This window comes from Stegostoma tigrinum, chromosome 22, assembly GCF_030684315.1.
Source record: "Stegostoma tigrinum isolate sSteTig4 chromosome 22, sSteTig4.hap1, whole genome shotgun sequence".
In the NCBI taxonomy this organism is placed as follows: domain Eukaryota; kingdom Metazoa; phylum Chordata; class Chondrichthyes; order Orectolobiformes; family Stegostomatidae; genus Stegostoma; species Stegostoma tigrinum.
Window position 1 is genome coordinate 2,667,864 of NC_081375.1, and position 17,237 is coordinate 2,685,100.

Consider the following 17,237-nt stretch of genomic DNA (forward strand, 5'->3'; position numbering starts at 1 on the left):
AGTTGCTGTTCCTGCAACCTTCGGGTGGCATCATTGTGGCACTGCAGGAGGCCCATGATGGACATATCATCTGAAGAATGGGAGGGGGAGTGGAAATGGTTTGCGACTGGGAGGTGCAGTTGTTTGTTGCGAACTGAGCGGAGGTGTTCTGCAAAGCAGTCCCCAAGCCTCCGCTTGGTTTCCCCCATGTAGAGGAAGCCACACCGGGTACAATGGATACAATATACCACATTGGCAGATGTGCCGGTGAACCTCGACTTGATATGGAAAGTCATCTTGGTGCCTGGGATGGGGGTGAGGGAGGAGGTGTGGGGGCAAGTGTAGCACTTCCTGCTGTTGCAGGGGAAGTTGCCGGGTGTGGTGGGGTTGGAGGCGAGTGTGGAGCGGATAAGGGAGTCACGGAGAGAGTGGTCTCTCCGGAAGGCAGACAAGGGTGGGGATGGAAAAATAGCTTGGGTGGTGGGGTTGGATTGTGGATGGTGGAAGTGTCGGAGGATGATGCGTTGTATCCGGAGGTTGGTGGGGTGGTATGTGAGAACGAGGGGGATCCTCTGGGGGCGGTTGTACCGGGGGCGGGGTGTGAGGAATGTGTTGCGGGAAATGCGGGAGACGCGGTCACGGGCGTTCTCGACCACTGCAGGGGGGAAAGTTGTGGTCCTTGAAGAACATGGACATCTGGGATGTGCGGGAGTGGAATGCCTCAGCGTGGGAGCAGATGCGGCGGAGGCGGAGGAATTGGGAATAGGGGATGGAATTTGTGCGGGAGGGTGGGTGAGAGGAGGTGTATTCTAGGTAGCTGTGGGATTCGGTGGTCTTGAAATGGACATCAGTTACAAGCTGGCTGCCTGAGATGGAGACTGAGAGATCCAGGAAGTTGAGGGATGTGTTGGAGATGGCCCAGGTGAACTTGAGGTTGGGGTGGAAGGTGTTGGTGAACTGGATGAACTGTTCGAGTTCCTCTGGGGAGCAAGAGGCGGTGCCGATACAGTCATCAATGTAACGGAGGAAGAGGTGGGGTTTGGGGCCGGTGTAGGTGTGGAAGAGAGATTGTTCCACGTAACCTATAAAGAGGCAGGCATAGCTTGGGCCCATGCGGGTACCCATGGCCACCCCCTTTGTCTGTAGGAAGTGAGAGGAATCGAAAGAGAAGTTGTTGAGGGTGAGGACGAGTTCGGCTAGGCGGATGAGGGTGTCAGTGGAGGTGGATTGGTCGGGCCTGCAGGACAGGAAGAAGTGGAGTATCTTGAGGCCATCTGCATGAGAAATATAGGTGTAGAGGGACTGGATGTCCATGGTGAAAATGAGGTGTTGGGGGCCAGGGAATTGGAACTCCTGTAGGAGGTGGAGGGCTTGGGTGGTGTCACAGACGTAGGTCGGGAGTTCCTGGACCGAAGGGGAGAAAATGGAGTCCAAATAGGTGGAAATGTTGATGGCCCATTGCATCTCATGATGTCCAGTCCTGAGCTGCTGGGCCAAGGAATCTTCCCAGAGACACAGTGTAACTGTAAGACCTTGAAGAGATATCTTTCATATGGTTCCTCTTGTCGGTTAAATTCAAGGAAAATGATAAAAACAACACCTGATTCTCTACTTTTAAAAAGATGACCAAAGCTTTTGACTCACTGAAGAGCCATCCTCTGTGAATTGTATTGTAAAGATTTGAATGGTAAAACACATCATTACAATCTGTCAGCTGCTTCCCAATGTTAAGACTGTAACTGTCTTCATTAGGAGACTGGAGACAAAATCCAGCCTGGGGTGAAACAAAGATAATAAAGTGTGAGAGATAATGGGAACTGCAGATGCTGGAGAATTCCAAGATAATAAAATGTGAGGTTGGATGAACACAGCAGGACAAGCAGCATCTCAGGAGCACAAAAGCTGACGTTTCGGGCCTAGACCCTTCATCAGAGAGGGGGATGGGGAGAGGGAACTGGAATAAATTGGGAGAGAGGGGGAGGCGGACGAAGATGGAGAGTAAAGAAGATAGGTGGAGAGAGTATAGGTGGGGAGGTAGGGAGGGGATAGGTCAGTCCAGGGAAGACGGACAGGTCAAGGAGGTGGGATGAGGTTAGTAGGTAGCTGGGGGTGCGGCTTGGGGTGGGAGGAAGGGATGGGTGAGAGGAAGAACCGGTTAGGGAGGCAGAGACAGGTTGGACTGGTTTTGGGATGCAGTGGGTGGGGGGGAAGAACTGGGCTGGTTGTGTGGTGCAGTGGGGGCAGGGGACGAACTGGGCTGGTTTAGGGATGCAGTAGGGGAAGGGGAGATTTTGAAACTGGTGAAGTCCACATTGATACCATATGGCTGCAGGGTTCCCAGGCGGAATATGAGTTGCTGTTCCTGCAACCTTCGGGTGGCATCATTGTGGCACTGCAGGAGGCCCATGATGGACATGTCATCTGGAGAATGGGAGGGGGAGTGGAAATGGTTTGCGACTGGGAGGTGCAGTTGTTTGTTGCGAACTGAGCGGAGGTGTTTTGCAAAGCGGTCCCCAAGCCTCCGCTTGGTTTCCCCAATGTAGAGGAAGCCGCACCAGGTACAGTGGACTTTAATGCAGTATACCACATTGGCAGATGTGCAGGTGAACCTCTGCTTAATGTGGAATGTCATCTTGGGGCCTGGGATAGGGGTGAGGGAGGAGGTGTGGGGACAAGAGTAGCATTTCCTGCGGTTGCAGGGGAAGGTGCCGGGTGTGGTGGGGTTGGAGGGCAGTGTGGAGCGAACAAGGGAGTCACGGAGAGAGTGGTCTCTCCGGAAAGCTGACAGGTGTGGGGATGGAAAAATGCCTTGGGTGGTGGGGTCGGATTGTAGATGGCGGAAGTGTCGGAGGATGATGCGTTGTTCCACTGTACCCGGTGCGGCTTCCTCTACATTGGGGAAACCAAGCGGAGGCTTGGGGACCGCTTTGCAGAACACCTCCGCTCAGTTCGCAACAAACAACTGCACCTCCCAGTCGCAAACCATTTCCACTCCCCCTCCCATTCTCTTGATGACATGTCAATCATCGGCCTCCTGCACTGCCACAATGATGCCACCCGAAGATTGCAGGACCAGCAACTCATATTCCGCCTGGGAACCCTGCAGCCATATGGTATCAATGTGGACTTCACCAGTTCCAAAATCTCCCCTTCCCCTACTGCATCCCTAAACCAGCCCAGTTCGTCCCCTCCCCCCATTGCACCACACAACCAGCCCAGCTCTTCCCCCCCACCCACTGCATCCCAAAACCAGTCCAACCTGTCTCTGCCTCCCTAACCTGTTCTTCCTCTCACCCATCCCTTCCTCCCACCCCAAGCCGCACCCCCAGCTACCTACTAACCTCATCCCACCTGCTTGACCTGTCCGTCTTCCCTGGACTGACCTATCCCCTCCCTACCTCCCCACCTATACTCTCTCCACCTATCTTCTTTGCTCTCCATCTACGGTCCGCCTCCCCCTCTCTCCCTATTTATTCCAGTTCCCTCTCCCCATCCCCCTCTCTGATGAAGGGTCTAGACCCGAAACGTCAGCTTTTGTGCTCCTGAGATGCTGCTTGGCCTGCTGTGTTCATCCAGCCTCACATTTTATTATAATAAAGTGTGAAGCTGGATGAACACAGCAGGCCAAGCAGCATCTCAGGAGCACAAAAGCTGATGTTTCGGACCTAGACCCTTCATCAGAGAGGGTTAGGGTTAGGGTGAGATGCTGCTGGGCCTGCTGTGTTCATCCAGCCTCACATTTTATTATCTTGGATTCTCCAGCATCTACAGTTCCCATTATCATTGGGTTGAAACAAAGCTGCCTTTGTCAGTGGCTGTTCAAAAATGAACTGTCTCTGCTGTGAATATTAAACAGCACTTCAATGGAAAACTCTGTAACTCAGGAACCCCCACGCTGAAACCATTCAGACCAGAGATACACACAGAGTGACGCCGTGCAGTATAACAGTGGCCGCAGTGTCAATGCTCACCCAGTACCAGGTTTGTAAAATTCTCTCAATCTCTTCAGTCCTGCAGACGTGAAGCTTGTTTGAAACAAAATTCATTTGTTGCCCCGAAATCCAATCAGCCAGATATTCCACACTTTCCCACCCTCCCCTCCCAAGGTGCTAGAACCAGCCATCTCTTTCTGAAAGACCTGGTCAGCCTTCAACGAGCTTCCACAGCGAGTGTCTGACAACAAGGGCCTCCACGATTTAACCAAGCTCAGGCAGGCAAAGCAATTGTCCTTAGCACATTGCTGGACCGCAGAGAGACCTGAGCTGTGTATCGAAAACCCATGAAAACATCGAAGCAATTCCAACAGCAATGCCTTCACCACTACCTCCACATCCAACATGAGGACCATCAAACAAAGGCTCGTGTCCCCATTGAAGCCAAATCCAGAAGCATTCAGACAAAACTCCTGAAAAACCAGCCATAATGAACTGGTAATAAAATGTGAGGCTGGATGAACACAGCAGGACAAGCAGCATCCCAGGAGCACAAAAGCTGACGTTTCGGGCCTAGACCCTTCATCAGAGAGGGGGATGGGGAGAGGGTTCTGGAATAAATAGGGAGAGAGGGGGAGGCGGACCGAAGATGGAGAGAAAAGAAGATAGGTGGAGAGGAGAGTATAGGTGGGGAGGTAAGGAGGGGATAGGTCAGTCCAGGGAAGACGGACAGGTCAAGGAGGTGGGATGAGGTTAGTAGGAAGGAGATGGGGTTACGGCTTGGGGTGGGAGGAAGGGATGGGTGAGAGGAAGAACAGGTTAGGGAGGCAGAGACAGGTTGGACTGGTTTTGAGATGCAGTGGGTGGCGGGGGGGAAGAGCTGGGCTGGTTGTGTGGTGCAGTGGGGGGAGGGGGCGAGCTGGGCTGGTTTTGAGATGCGGTGGGGGGAGGGGGAGATTTTGAAGCTCGGGAAGTCCACATTGATACCATATGGCTGCAGGGTTCCCAGGCGGAATATGAGTTGCTGTTCCTGCAACCTTCGGGTGGCATCATTGTGGCACTGCAGGAGGCCCATGATGGACATGTCATCTGGAGAATGGGAGGGGGAGTGGAAATGGTTTGCGACTGGGAGGTGCAGTTGTTTGTTGCGAACCGAGCAGAGGTGTTCTGCAAAGCGGTCCCCAAGCCTCCGCTTGGTTTCCCCAATGTAGAGGAAGCCGCACCAGGTACAGTGGACTTTAATGCAGTATACCACATTGACAGATGTGCAGGTGAACCTCTGCTTAATGTGGAATGTCATCTTGGGGCCTGGGATAGGGGTGAGGGAGGAGGTGTGGGGTCAAGTGTAGCATTTCCTGCGGTTGCAGGGGAAGGTGCCGGGTGAGGTGGGGTTGGAGGGCAGTGTGGAGCGAACAAGGGAGTCACGGAGAGAGTGGTCTCTCCAGAAAGCAGACGGGGTGGGGATGGAAAAATGTCTTGGGTGGTGGGGTCGGGTTGTAGATGGTGGAAGAGTCGGAGGATGATGCATTGTATCCGGAGGTTGGTGGGGTGGTGTGTGAGAACAAGGGGGATCCTTTGGGGCGGTTGTGGCGGGGGCGGGGTATGAGGGATATGTTGTGGGAAATGCGGGAGACGCGGTCAAGGGCATTCTCGATCACTGTGGGGGGAAAGTTGTGGTCCTTGAAGAACGTGGACATCTGGGATGTGCGGGAGTGGAATGCCTCATCCTGGGAGCAGATGCGGCGGAGACGGAGGAATTGGGAATAGGGGATGGAATTTGTGCAGGAGGGTGGGTGGGAGGAGGTGTATTCTAGGTAGCTGTGGGAGTCGGTGGGCTTGAAATGGACATCAGTTACAAGCTGGTTGCCTGAGATGGAGACTGAGAGGTCCAGGAAGGTGAGGGATGTGCTGGAGATGGCCCAGGTGAACTGAAGGTTGGAGTGGAAGGTGTTGGTGAAGTGGATGAACTGTTCGAGCTCCTCTGGGGAGCAAGAGGCATCTGCAGTTCCCATTGTCACATTTTATTATCTTGGATTCTCCAGCATCTGCAGTTCCCACAATGAACTGGTACTGGGTCTGAATGGACAACATGTCTCTGCTCACCAGTCCAAACGAACCTGACCAAACCAAACCAGAAGAGAACCCCACATAGACTTGCTGAAGTGTGGCTGCACCACACACCCAACCACAGAGGGCACTGACTACTTCCGGAGTCCACTCTCTCATGGCACATCCTGGTCACATGTGGCTCAGTCCCCTAACCACCCAGAGACCCACAGAATGTCAGCTTTCAGTCAGGGGACAGCCATAATGATGATGGGATACAGAGTAAAGCTCCTTCTACACTGCTCAAGTCCTCCCAGGACAGGGACTGCACAGGGTTAGATACAGAGTAATGCTCCCTCTACACTGCCTGAGTCCTCCGAGGATAGGGACAGCACAGGGTTAGATACGGAGTAAATCTCCTCTACATTGCCCAAGTCCTCCAGGACAGGGACAGCACGGGGTTACACACGGACGTATAGTCTGGAACCCTGGATGTATGAGATTACCAGAAGCCAATCACAAACTTTCTGGTGGAGGGTCATTCTGATTAGGATTTAATTGCCATTTTGTTCCGCAATAGGATGGGCTATTCCAAGATCACTCAAAACCCCGTTACCGGGCCAACTCATAAAACAGAAAATCATTAATTGTGAGACTTGATGCATTCAGATTAGGAAAGGTAGCAGGATTTAGGTTAAAAACCCAACTGATTCAACCGACCTGAGGTAACGGGAACTGCAGATGCTGGAGAATCCAAGATAACAAAGTGTGAAGCTGGATGAACATAGCAGGCCAAGCAGCATCTCAGGAGCACAAAAGATGACGTTTTGGGCCTAGACCCTTCATCAGAGAGGGGGGATGGAGAGAGGGTTGTGACATAAATAGGGAGGGGGGGAGGCGGATCAAAGATGGAGAGAAAAGAAGATAGGTGGAGAAGAGAGTGTAGGTGGGGAGGGGATAGGTCAGTCTGGGGAGGACGGACAAGTCAAGGAGGCGGGATGAGGTTAGTAGGTAGGAAATGGAGGTGCTGCTTGAGGTGGGAGGAGGGGATTGATGAGAGGAAGAACAGGCGGGAACGAGCTGGGCTGATTTTGGGATACAGTTGTGGGAGGGGAGATTTTGAAGCTTCTGAAGTCCACATTGATACCATTAGGCTGCAGGGTTCCCAAGAAGAATATGAGTTGCTGTTCCTGCAACCTTTGGGTGGCATCATTATGGCACTGCAGGAGGCCCATGATGGACATGTCGTCTAAGGAATGGGAGGGGAAGTAAAAATGGTTCGCGACTGGGAGTTGCAGTTGTTTATTGCGAACCGAGCAGAGGTGTTCTGCAAAGCAGTTCCCAAGCCTCCGCTTGGTTTCCCCACTGTAGAGGAAGCCACACCGAGTGCAGCAGATACTTATACTACATTGGCAGATGAACATCTGCTTAATATGGAAAGTCCATCATCAGTCCACCTCCCCCCCCTCCCTATTTATTTCAGAATCCTCTCCCCATCACCCTCTCTGCTTCAACTGACCCGCTCTGAGCTGCCTCTCTCAGAACAAACAGTGACTCACTGCTCCTGAAATCATAACGTAATTCAGTTTGTCTGGCTCATATCACCCCAACATTGCTCAGTGCCCACAATAGACCATTCCACAGTGCAACCCGCAGTTAAACAAAGCTTTTTTACATACAATGATGCTTGCAGCCTCTTGGCAAAGTTCACGTCTCTCCTAGGCCAGGAATCTGATGGTGATGAAGATTCAAACACATCATCCTGCATTGAGTAACCTTCGTCAGGAGGATCAAACTGTGAGGAGTGATACCAAACATATCATGTGTTACCAGCTCACATCTCAATCAGTTCCCCAACACCAAGACACAATTAGATCAGGAATATTCTTGCCTTACTAAAAAATGAGGAGTCCAGAGGCTCAGGACTGTCAATGACATCTTCCACAAAGTTGCTGGGATATACGAAGCTCCTTTTGATTCTTCTGTGTGAAGATGGTCTCAGAAGAGAATGACCCTGGGTTAGGAATCAGGCACACATTAAACCATTCCTCAAATTCTCATCTCTTCAATGCCTCCCAACTTTCATCAATCATTATTTTATTTGGCAGGGCCCCAAACTCTGGAATTCCCTCCCAACATCTTCCAACATCTCTCTGTAAAACACCTAAAACTTGTAACTCTCCTCGAAGTTTTGGTGATTTTAATTCTCCATAGCTCCCAATTTCTCTTGGTGTCATATTGAGCACTATGAACTGAATGCTTAATTGTTTGTAGAGACAGAGAACCTAATCTACCACTCTGCCCAATACACACAATCTTTCTGGATCTCTGCTTCCTTCCCTGCTCCATGCAGAGCCTTCTTGCACTCCTCGTTACCTCCTACTGTACTCTCACCGTTATCAGAGCCGATGCTGCTCGCAGACTCATTCTTGCGACAGACTCCCGTTTCCTGGGGATCATTCCCACATATCCCGGTTGGGAGTTTCGAAATGAACCAAGTGAATTGAGAGGAATCAGTGCTGGGTGGGGAGTCCCAGACTGATCCACAGTGTCAGCATATTGAAGCACACAGCCCTGTGCAAAAGGATCAATGATCTGAGAATAAAAAGAACAGTGTCAAATGAAAAGCTGATATTCCCATCAATCACTCAAATTCTGCACCGAGCCCACACTCTCTCTAATTTCCCCTGTATGGCTTCATACCCTTATGTACTTTGGAAGCAAAAATAAAAAGGCAGATTACTACCTGAAAGGTTGTAAATTGGGAGAGGGGAGTGAGCAATGGGACCTGGGTGTCCTTGTGCACCAGTTGCTGAGGGTAAGTATATAGGTGCAGCAGGCGGTAAAGAAGGCAAATGGTATGTTGGCCTTCATTGCGAGAGGTTTTGAGTGCAGGAGCAGGGATGTGTTGTTGCAGTTATACAGGGCCTTGGTGAGACTACACCTAGAATATTGTGTACAGGTTTGGGCTCCTTTTCTGAGGAAGAAGGCTCTTGCTCTCGAGGGATGTAGCGAAGGTTTACCAGGCTGATTCCAGGGATGGTGGGTCTGACGTATGAGGAGAGATTGACTAGGTTAGGATTGTTTTCGCTAGAGTTCAGACGAATGGGGGGGCGGGGGGGGGGGGGGGAGGTCCTCATTGAAACATAAAATTCTAACTGAACTGGACAGGGTTGATGTTCCTGATGGTGGGTGTGTCCAGAACTAGGGGTCACAGTCTAAGGATTCAGGGTAGACTATTTTAGGATGGAGATGAATCCTTACAGAGTGGAACAAGCCATTTGGCCTGACAAGTTCACACTGGACCTCTGAAGAACGTCCACCCAGATCCATTATCCTACCCTGATTTCCCATGTCTAACCTAACTATCCCTGGGCACTATGGGCAATTTCCAAAGCCAATCCACCTAACCTGCACATATTTGGACTGTAGGAAGAAACTGGAGCACCCAGAGGAAACCCCTGCAGACACAGCGCGAATGTGCACACTCCACACAGTCACCTGAGGGTGGAATTGAACCTGGGTCCCTGGTGCTATGAGGCAGCAGTGCTAGCCACAGAACCATCGTGCCACCCCAAAAGAGTGGTGAGCCTGTGGAATTCATTACCACGGAAAGTAGTTGATGCTAAAACATTGAATGTATTGAAGAGGCATCTAGATATAGCACTTGGGGCGAATGGGATCAAAGGTTATGGGGAGAAAGCAGGATTAGGCTTTTGAGTTGGATGATCAGCCATGATCGTGATGAATGGTGGAGCAGGCTTGAAGGGCCAAATGGCCTCATCCCGCTCCTATCTTCTATGTTTTCTGTAACACCACCAATAACATTCACTGTCACACTTGTATACAACTAACATACTTCAGATCAACTCACACACCCAAATTCATGACACCCAGCAAAGCCACCTCGCTCAACCCTGACCTCCCCTTCCTCATCTGTGAACCCACCCAAATACCCACCCAACTGCCATCAAATCCTGCACAGAGTCAACTCCTGACCTTCCAGATTCACACACTCAGAATACGTCAGTAATTCCTGTCTCCAAAATTCCTCAACCCATTTATCGCTTAATGAGGAGCTGAGGTACGACAGGGTTATCACTCCAGGAGGCTGCATTCACTCAGTTATAAACTGGTAATGTCAGAGTGTGAAAGAGGACAGAGAGTAGTAAGGGAATGGAACGCTTTGCCTGCAACGGTAGTAGATTCGCGAACTTTAGGTACATTTAAGTCGTCATTGGACAAGCATATGGACGTACATGGAATAGTGTAGGTTAGATGGGCTTGAGATTGGTATGACAGGTCGGCACAACATCGAGGGCCGAAGGGCCTGTACTGTGCTGTAAGGTTCTATGTTCTATGTTTTTCAAAACTCAGTACCGACAGAAAACAAAGGAGCCGGACTGCAAGTGGAGCACAGTACAGCAGGAGGCAAAAACTGAAATTGTTGGTGAAACTCAGCAGGTCTGGCAATGTCTGTGGGAAGAATGCAGAGTCAATGTTTTTAAGGCTAGTAACTCTTCATAACTGGAGGCAGGAGGTAGCTTTGTAGATAACCCATTCTCAATTATGAGGGAGCCCAGAACATCAGTGAAAAAGATAAGGGTGAAGCGTTCAACGAAATCCTCAGCCAGACGTGCCAAGTGGATGATCCATCTCGGCCTCCTCCAGTGGTCTCTTGTATTACTGATATCAGTCTTCAACCAATTCAATTCACTCCACATGATAAAAAAAACAGTCGGAGACACAAGACACTGCAAAGGCTATGGGCCCTGACAACATTCTGGCAATAGTACTGAAGACTTTTGCTCCAGAACGTGCCGCTCCCCTAGCCCAGCTGTTCCAATGCCGTTACAACATTAGTATCTACCCAAGTATGTCGTGCTCACAAAAAGCAAGACAAACCCAACCTGACTGTGCCACGTGCTAGTGAGGTGAGGAATAGGGAGAGAGAGGAGTTGAACACGTGGCTACAGGGATGGTGTAGGAGGGAGGGTTTTGGATTCTTGGATAATTGGGGCTCTTCCTGGGGGAGGTGGGCCCTCTACAAGCAGGATCGTCTTCACCTGAACCAGAGGGGTATCGATATCCTTGGGGGGAAATTCGCTAAGGCTATTCGGGTGGGTTTAAACTAATTCAGCAGGGGGATGGGAACCAAAATTGTAGTTCGAGTATAGAAAAGGTTGAGTGTAGGGAGGTCCAAAATAAAGTTTCAGGGAAGCAAGATGGCACCGGCAAGCAAGAAGTTGGTTTGAAGTGTGTCTACTTCAATGCCAGGAGCGTCCAGAATAAGGTGGGTGAACTTGCAGCATGGGTTGGTAGCTGCGACTTCGATGTTGTGGCCATTTCGGAGACACGGATAGAGCAGGGACAGGAATGGTTGTTGCAGGTTCCGGGATTTAGATGTTTCAGTAAGAACAGAGAAGATGGTAAAAGGGGCGGAGGTGTGGCGTTATTGGTCAAGGACAGTATTACAGTTGCAGAAAGGATGTTTGGGGACTCGTCAACTGAGATAGTATGGCCTGAGGTTAGAAAGAGGAAAGGAGAGGTCACCCTGTTGGGAGTTTTCTATAGGCCTCCGAATAGCGGAAAGGATAGCAAAGATGATTCTCGATAGGAGTGAGAGATACAGGGGAGTTGTCATGGGGGACTTCAACTTTCCAAATATTGACTGGGAACACTATAGTTCGAGTACTATAGATGGGTCAGTTTTGTCCAGTGTGTGCAGGAGGTCTTCCTGACACAGTATGTAGACAGGCCAACAAGGGGCGAAGACTCATTAGATTTGGTAGTGGGTAATGAGCCTGGCCAGGTGTTAGATTTGGAAGTAGGTGAGCACTTTGGTGATAGCGATCACAATTCTGTTATGTTTACTTTAGTGATGGAAAGGTATAGGTGTATATCACTGGGCAAGAGTTATAGCTGGGGGAAAGGCAATTACGATGAGATTAGGCAAGATTTAGGGAGCATAGGATGGGAAAGGAAACTGCAGGGGATGGGCACATTAGAAATGTGGAGCTTATTCAAGGAAAAGCTCCTGTGTGTCCTAGATAAGTATGTACCTGTCAGGCAGGGAGGAAGCTGTAGAGTGCAGGAGCCGTGGTTTACGAAGGAGGTGGAATCTCTGGTCAAGATGAAGAAGAAGGCTTATGTTAGGATAAGATGTGAAGTCTCAGTTAGGGCACTCGAGGCCTATGAGGTGGCCAGGAAAGATCTAAAGAGAGAGCCCAGAAGAGCCAGGAGGAGACATGAGAAGTTGTTGGCAGATAGGATCAAGGTAAACCCTAAGGCTTTCTATAGGTATTTAAGGAATAAAAGAATGACGAAAGTAAGATTAGGCCCAATCAAGGATAGTAGTGGTAAGTTGTGTATGGAGTCAGATGAGATAGGAGAAGCACTAAATGATTATTTTTCAACAGTATTCACTCTAGAAAACCACAATGTTGTCGAGGAGAATACTGATACAGGCTACTAGACTAGGTGGGATTGAGGTTCACAAGGAAGAGGTATTAGAAATCCTTCAGAGGGTGAAGATAGATAAGTCCCCTGGGCCAGATAGCATTTATCCTCAGATCCTCTGGGAAGCCAGGGAGGAGATTGCCGAGCCTTTGGCATTGATCTTTAACTCGTCATTGTCTACAGGAATAGTTGCAGATGACTGGAGGATAGCAAATGTGGTTCCCCTGTTCAAGAAGGCGAGTAGAGACAACCCTGGTAATTATAGACCAATGAGCCTTCCTTCAGTTATTGGTAAAGTGTTTGAAAAGGTTATAAGGGATAGGATTTATAATCATCTAGAAAAGAATAAATTGATTAGGGATAGTCAGCACGGTTTTGTGAAGGGAAGGTCGTGCCTCACAAATCTTATTGACTTCTTTGAGAAGGTGACCAGACAGGTAGATGAGAGTAAACCAGTTGATGTGGTGTATATGGATTTCAGCAAGGCGTTCAATAAGGTTCCCCACAATAGGCTATTGTACAAAATGCGGAGGAATGGAATTGTGAGAGATATAGCAGTTTGGATCGGAAATTGGCTTGCTGAAAGAAGACAGAGGGTGGTAGTTGATGGGAAATGTTCATCCTGGAGACCAGTTACTAGTGGTGTACTGCAAGGGTCAGTGTTGGGTCCACTGCTGTTTGTCATTTTTATAAAGGACCTGGATGAGGGCGTAGAAGGATGGGTTTGTAAATTTGCAGACAACACTAAGGTTGGTGGAGTTGTGGATAGTGACGAAGGATGCTGTAGGTTGTGGAGAGACATAGATAAGCTGCAGAGCTGGGCTGAGAGGTGGCAAATGGAGGTTAATGCAGACAAGTGTGAGGTGATGCACTTTGGTAGGAGTAACCAGAAGGCAAAGTACAGGGCTAATGGTAAGATTCTTGGTAGTGTAGATGAGCAGAGAGATCTTGGTGTCCATATACACAGATCCTTGAAAGTTGTCACCCAGGTTGACAGGGCTGTTAAGAAGGCATACAGTGTTTTAGCTTTTATTAATAGAGGGATCGTGTTCCGGAACCAAGAGGTTATGGTGCAACTGTACAAAACTCTGGTGCGGCTGCACTTGGAGTATTGCGTACAGTTCTGGTCACCGCATTGTAAGAAGGATGTGGAAGCTTTGGAAAGAGTGCAGAGGAGTTTTACTAGGATGTTGCCTGGTTTGGAGGGAAGGTCTTACGAGGAAAGGCTGAGGGACTTGAGGCTGTTTTCATTGGGGAGAAGAAGGTTGAGAGGTGACTTAATTGAAACATATAAAATAATCAGAGGGTTAGACAGGGTGGATAGGGAGAGCCTTTTTCCTAGGATGGTGACGGCGAGCACGAGGGGGCATAGCTTTAAATTGAGGGGTGAAAGATATAGGACAGATGTCAGAGGTAGTTTCTTTACTCAGAGAGTAGTAAGGGAATGGAACGCTTTGCCTGCAACAGTAGTAGATTCGCCAACTTTAGGTACATTTAAGTCGTCATTGGATAAGCAAATGGACGTACATGGAATAGTGTAGGTTAGATGGGCTTGAGATCGGTATGACAGGTCGGCACAACATTGAGGGCCGAAGGGCCTGTACTGTGCTGTAATGTTCTATGTTCTATGTTCTATGTGTTTCAATTTAGTCACTACTAACTCTTATAAACTTGAGAGGATACAGATAAAGCCTGTCTAGTCTTTCCTCATAAGACAATGAGATCGTTCCAGGTATTAGTTCAGTAAACTTTCTCTAAATTGCTTCCAATGCGTCAACATCCCTCTGTAAGTACACTGACTAGTTTTACAGTCAGTATTCCAGGTGTGGTCTCACCAGTGTTCTGTATAACTGAGGAATTACCTCCTTACTCTTGCACTCAATTGCCCTTACAATAAAACGTTAGTCTATTAGCTTTTCTGATTGCTTGTTGTACCTGCAGACTAACCTGCAGTGATTCATTCACTGGGACCCTCTGCTCCCCAGGCCTCTGCATCTTCTCACCATTTAAATAATCAGCTTCTTCTTCACTTACTCTGCCAAAAATGAAAATTTATTACTTTCCACATTGTGCTCCAGTTGCCAAATCTTTGGTCACTCACTGAACTTGTCTATATCCCTTTCCTAAGCTCCTTAGTTCTCTTCACGGCTCACTTTCCTACCTGTTTCTGTGTCTTCGGCAAATTTAGCTCCACATCTTCCACGCCTTCAGCCTGATAACAAAGAAATTGAAAAGAGCTAAGGCTCCAGCGTTGACCCCTACGGCCCCCAGTGCTATGAGCTACACAATAATCTTCGATGTGGCACCTTATCGAATGCCTTCTAGAAATCTAAATACAATAAACCCACTGGCTATCATTTATCTACAGCACAAGTTACTTCTCCAAAGAACTCTAATAAATTTGTGAAATATGAACTGCTTTGACCAAACCATGTTGGCTCTGACTGATTTTCTTCAACTTCTCCAAGTGTCCTGTTGTCACTTCTTTAATAATAGCTTCTAATATTTTCTCAAAGACAGATGTCGTTAACTGGCCTATAGTTTCCTGCTTTTTGTATAACAGAGTCATATTTGCTAGTTTCCAATCTAAAGAAACATTCCCTGAATTAGTGAGTTTTGGAAAAGTAAAACCAACGTATCAAATGTCCCACCAACAACTACATTTAAGACCCTAGCATCAGGATGCAACAGGATCTGGAGGGATGTCATCTCACAGTTCTAATAATATAGCCAGTACTCCTTCATCGGGAATTATAATTTATTTTGATTTCCTCTTCTTTCAATTCCAGATTTACATGCTGGGATGTTAATCATATTCCCTCTAGTGAAGATCAAGCAAAATACCTGTTAATTTATTTACCATCTCTTTATGCTCCATTACTAATTCCCCACACTCGTTTCCTACAGGATCAATACTTACTTCAGAAACTCTTTGTGTTTTTAAATATCTGAAGAACATTTTCCTCTCTGTTTTTATATTTTTTAGCTAACTTTCTCTTGTATTCTAATTTTTCTCTTCTTATTAATTATTTAGTAATTCTTTGGGTTTTTTTTACATATTTTATCTAATCTTCTGACCTGTAATCTACCTTCGCAGAATTTAGATGTTTTTCCTTTGAGTTTGATACTATCCATGATTTTTTTAAATTTAACCACAGATGATGTGTCTGTCCCTTAAAATATTTATTGTTTGTTGGAATGTATTTATTCTGCAGTGTTTGAGATGTCCCCTTAAATGTTTGCCATTTCTCTATTGACTTATCCAGACAACTAACTAGTGAATTGCCAGAGGGATCAGTGGTTGGGCCTCAACTATTTACAATCTATATCAGTGACTGAATGAAATTACCAACATTGCTAATTTTGCTGATGAAACAAAGATAGATATAAGGATAAGTTATGAAAATCACATGAGGATCTGTGATAAGGGAATAAAGACAGATTAAATGATTGGGCATGAATTTGGAGAATAATGTACAAAAAAATCGACTTATCCACTCTACAGAAAGAATAGAAAACTAGGAAATTATCTAAACAAAAAGAGATCGCAGAAATTCTGAGGTGCGGAGGGAAATGGGTGTCTTCATGTATGAATCTCAAAGTTATAGTGCAGCTGCAGCAAGTGATTAGGAAGGCAGGTGAAATGTTGGCATTTATTGCAAGGGGATTGGAATATAAAAGAAGTTTTGCCACATTTGCATAGAGCATTGGTGAGAGAGCATTTTGACCAAACTGAGAGGATCTTCCCCTTGTGGGGAAGATGAGGACTATGGACTACATAAATAAGTAATCTCCTTTTGAAGATGGCATTGAAGAGACATTTTTTCTCTCAAATCTCTTTCCAACTGAGTAGTGTGCAAAGCCATTGCATTTTTTTAAAATTAGGGATAGAGAGTTTCTTGACCAACGAAGGTTATCAGTGGGTGGGGAGGACAAGGTGGGATATGGGGCTGAAGCCACAATCAGATCAGCATGCACTCACCTCATGTCATACCAAACTCCACATGCTGTCCTTACCTTTGGCACTTTAGAGGGATCTGGTGAATCCACTGTTAAAAAAGGATCAGATTCCAGATTGGGAATTCCCATGTTCCTCTGGTACTGTGCTTTCAGTTTCCCATACCTTTGGCTGCAATGTCTCCAGCTCTTACGTTGCCAATTGTGTCGATCCAAATCACAGTCAGTTCCCAATCCGAACCACTCAGCTGTGCCCCTACAAAAAATACGCAATGAATCACAACTAGATTATCAGTAAGAGCACACCTCTTTACAGAGTAGTGCGCTTGGCTCCATATTATTAAAAAGCACGAGGGCACAGTGTTACAACACAGGGATCGCAAGCCAGACCATACCAGATTTGCTAACACTGGATTCACAACACCGTGAAGTTAAAACATTTATTGACTACAATTTTTTTCTGAAGAAGTGTCTAGGCCCAAAATGTCAGCCTTCCTGCTCCTCTGATGCTGCTTGGCCTGATGTGTTCATACAGCTCTAGACCTTGTTGTCTCGAATTCTCCAGCATCTGCTGTTCATTCTAGCTCTGTTGACTACATTAGTTGTCTTCTACTCATTTATCATGATGACGGCACTTCTTCCTGCTTTTACTGCAGCTGGCAAGCTAACCTGTTTTTGTGTGCAGGCTGTAACTCAGTGGTGAGCACTGCAGCCTCACAGCGCCAGGGACCCGGGTTCAATTCCACCCTCAGGCAACTGTCTGTGTGGAGTTTGCACATTCTCCCTGTGTCTGTGGGTTTCCTCCCACAGTCCGAAGATATGCAGGCTCGGTGGATCGGCCATGCTAAATTGCCCATAGAGTTC

The 17,237-nt window shown here is 47.7% G+C and overlaps 1 protein-coding gene across 6 annotated transcripts in view; it reads right to left on the reverse strand.

The window, feature by feature from the left end:
* The window catches only part of LOC125463856 (inactive rhomboid protein 2-like), a 120,031-nt gene that overhangs the window by 50,555 nt on the left and 52,239 nt on the right, over positions 1 to 17,237 (reverse strand). For 5 of the 6 annotated variants that reach the window (XM_059653861.1, XM_059653862.1, XM_059653865.1 and 2 more), the window contains exons 4-8: positions 16,434 to 16,629; positions 14,578 to 14,628; positions 8,352 to 8,552; positions 7,849 to 7,971; positions 7,637 to 7,752 (exon numbers count right to left, since the gene is read on the reverse strand). In XM_059653861.1, coding sequence (XP_059509844.1) covers positions 7,637 to 7,752; positions 7,849 to 7,971; positions 8,352 to 8,552; positions 14,578 to 14,628; positions 16,434 to 16,629 — 687 coding nt within the window. The remainder of the gene's footprint in view (positions 1 to 7,636; positions 7,753 to 7,848; positions 7,972 to 8,351; positions 8,553 to 14,577; positions 14,629 to 16,433; positions 16,630 to 17,237) is intronic. The other variant, XM_059653864.1, reaches the window with a different exon arrangement.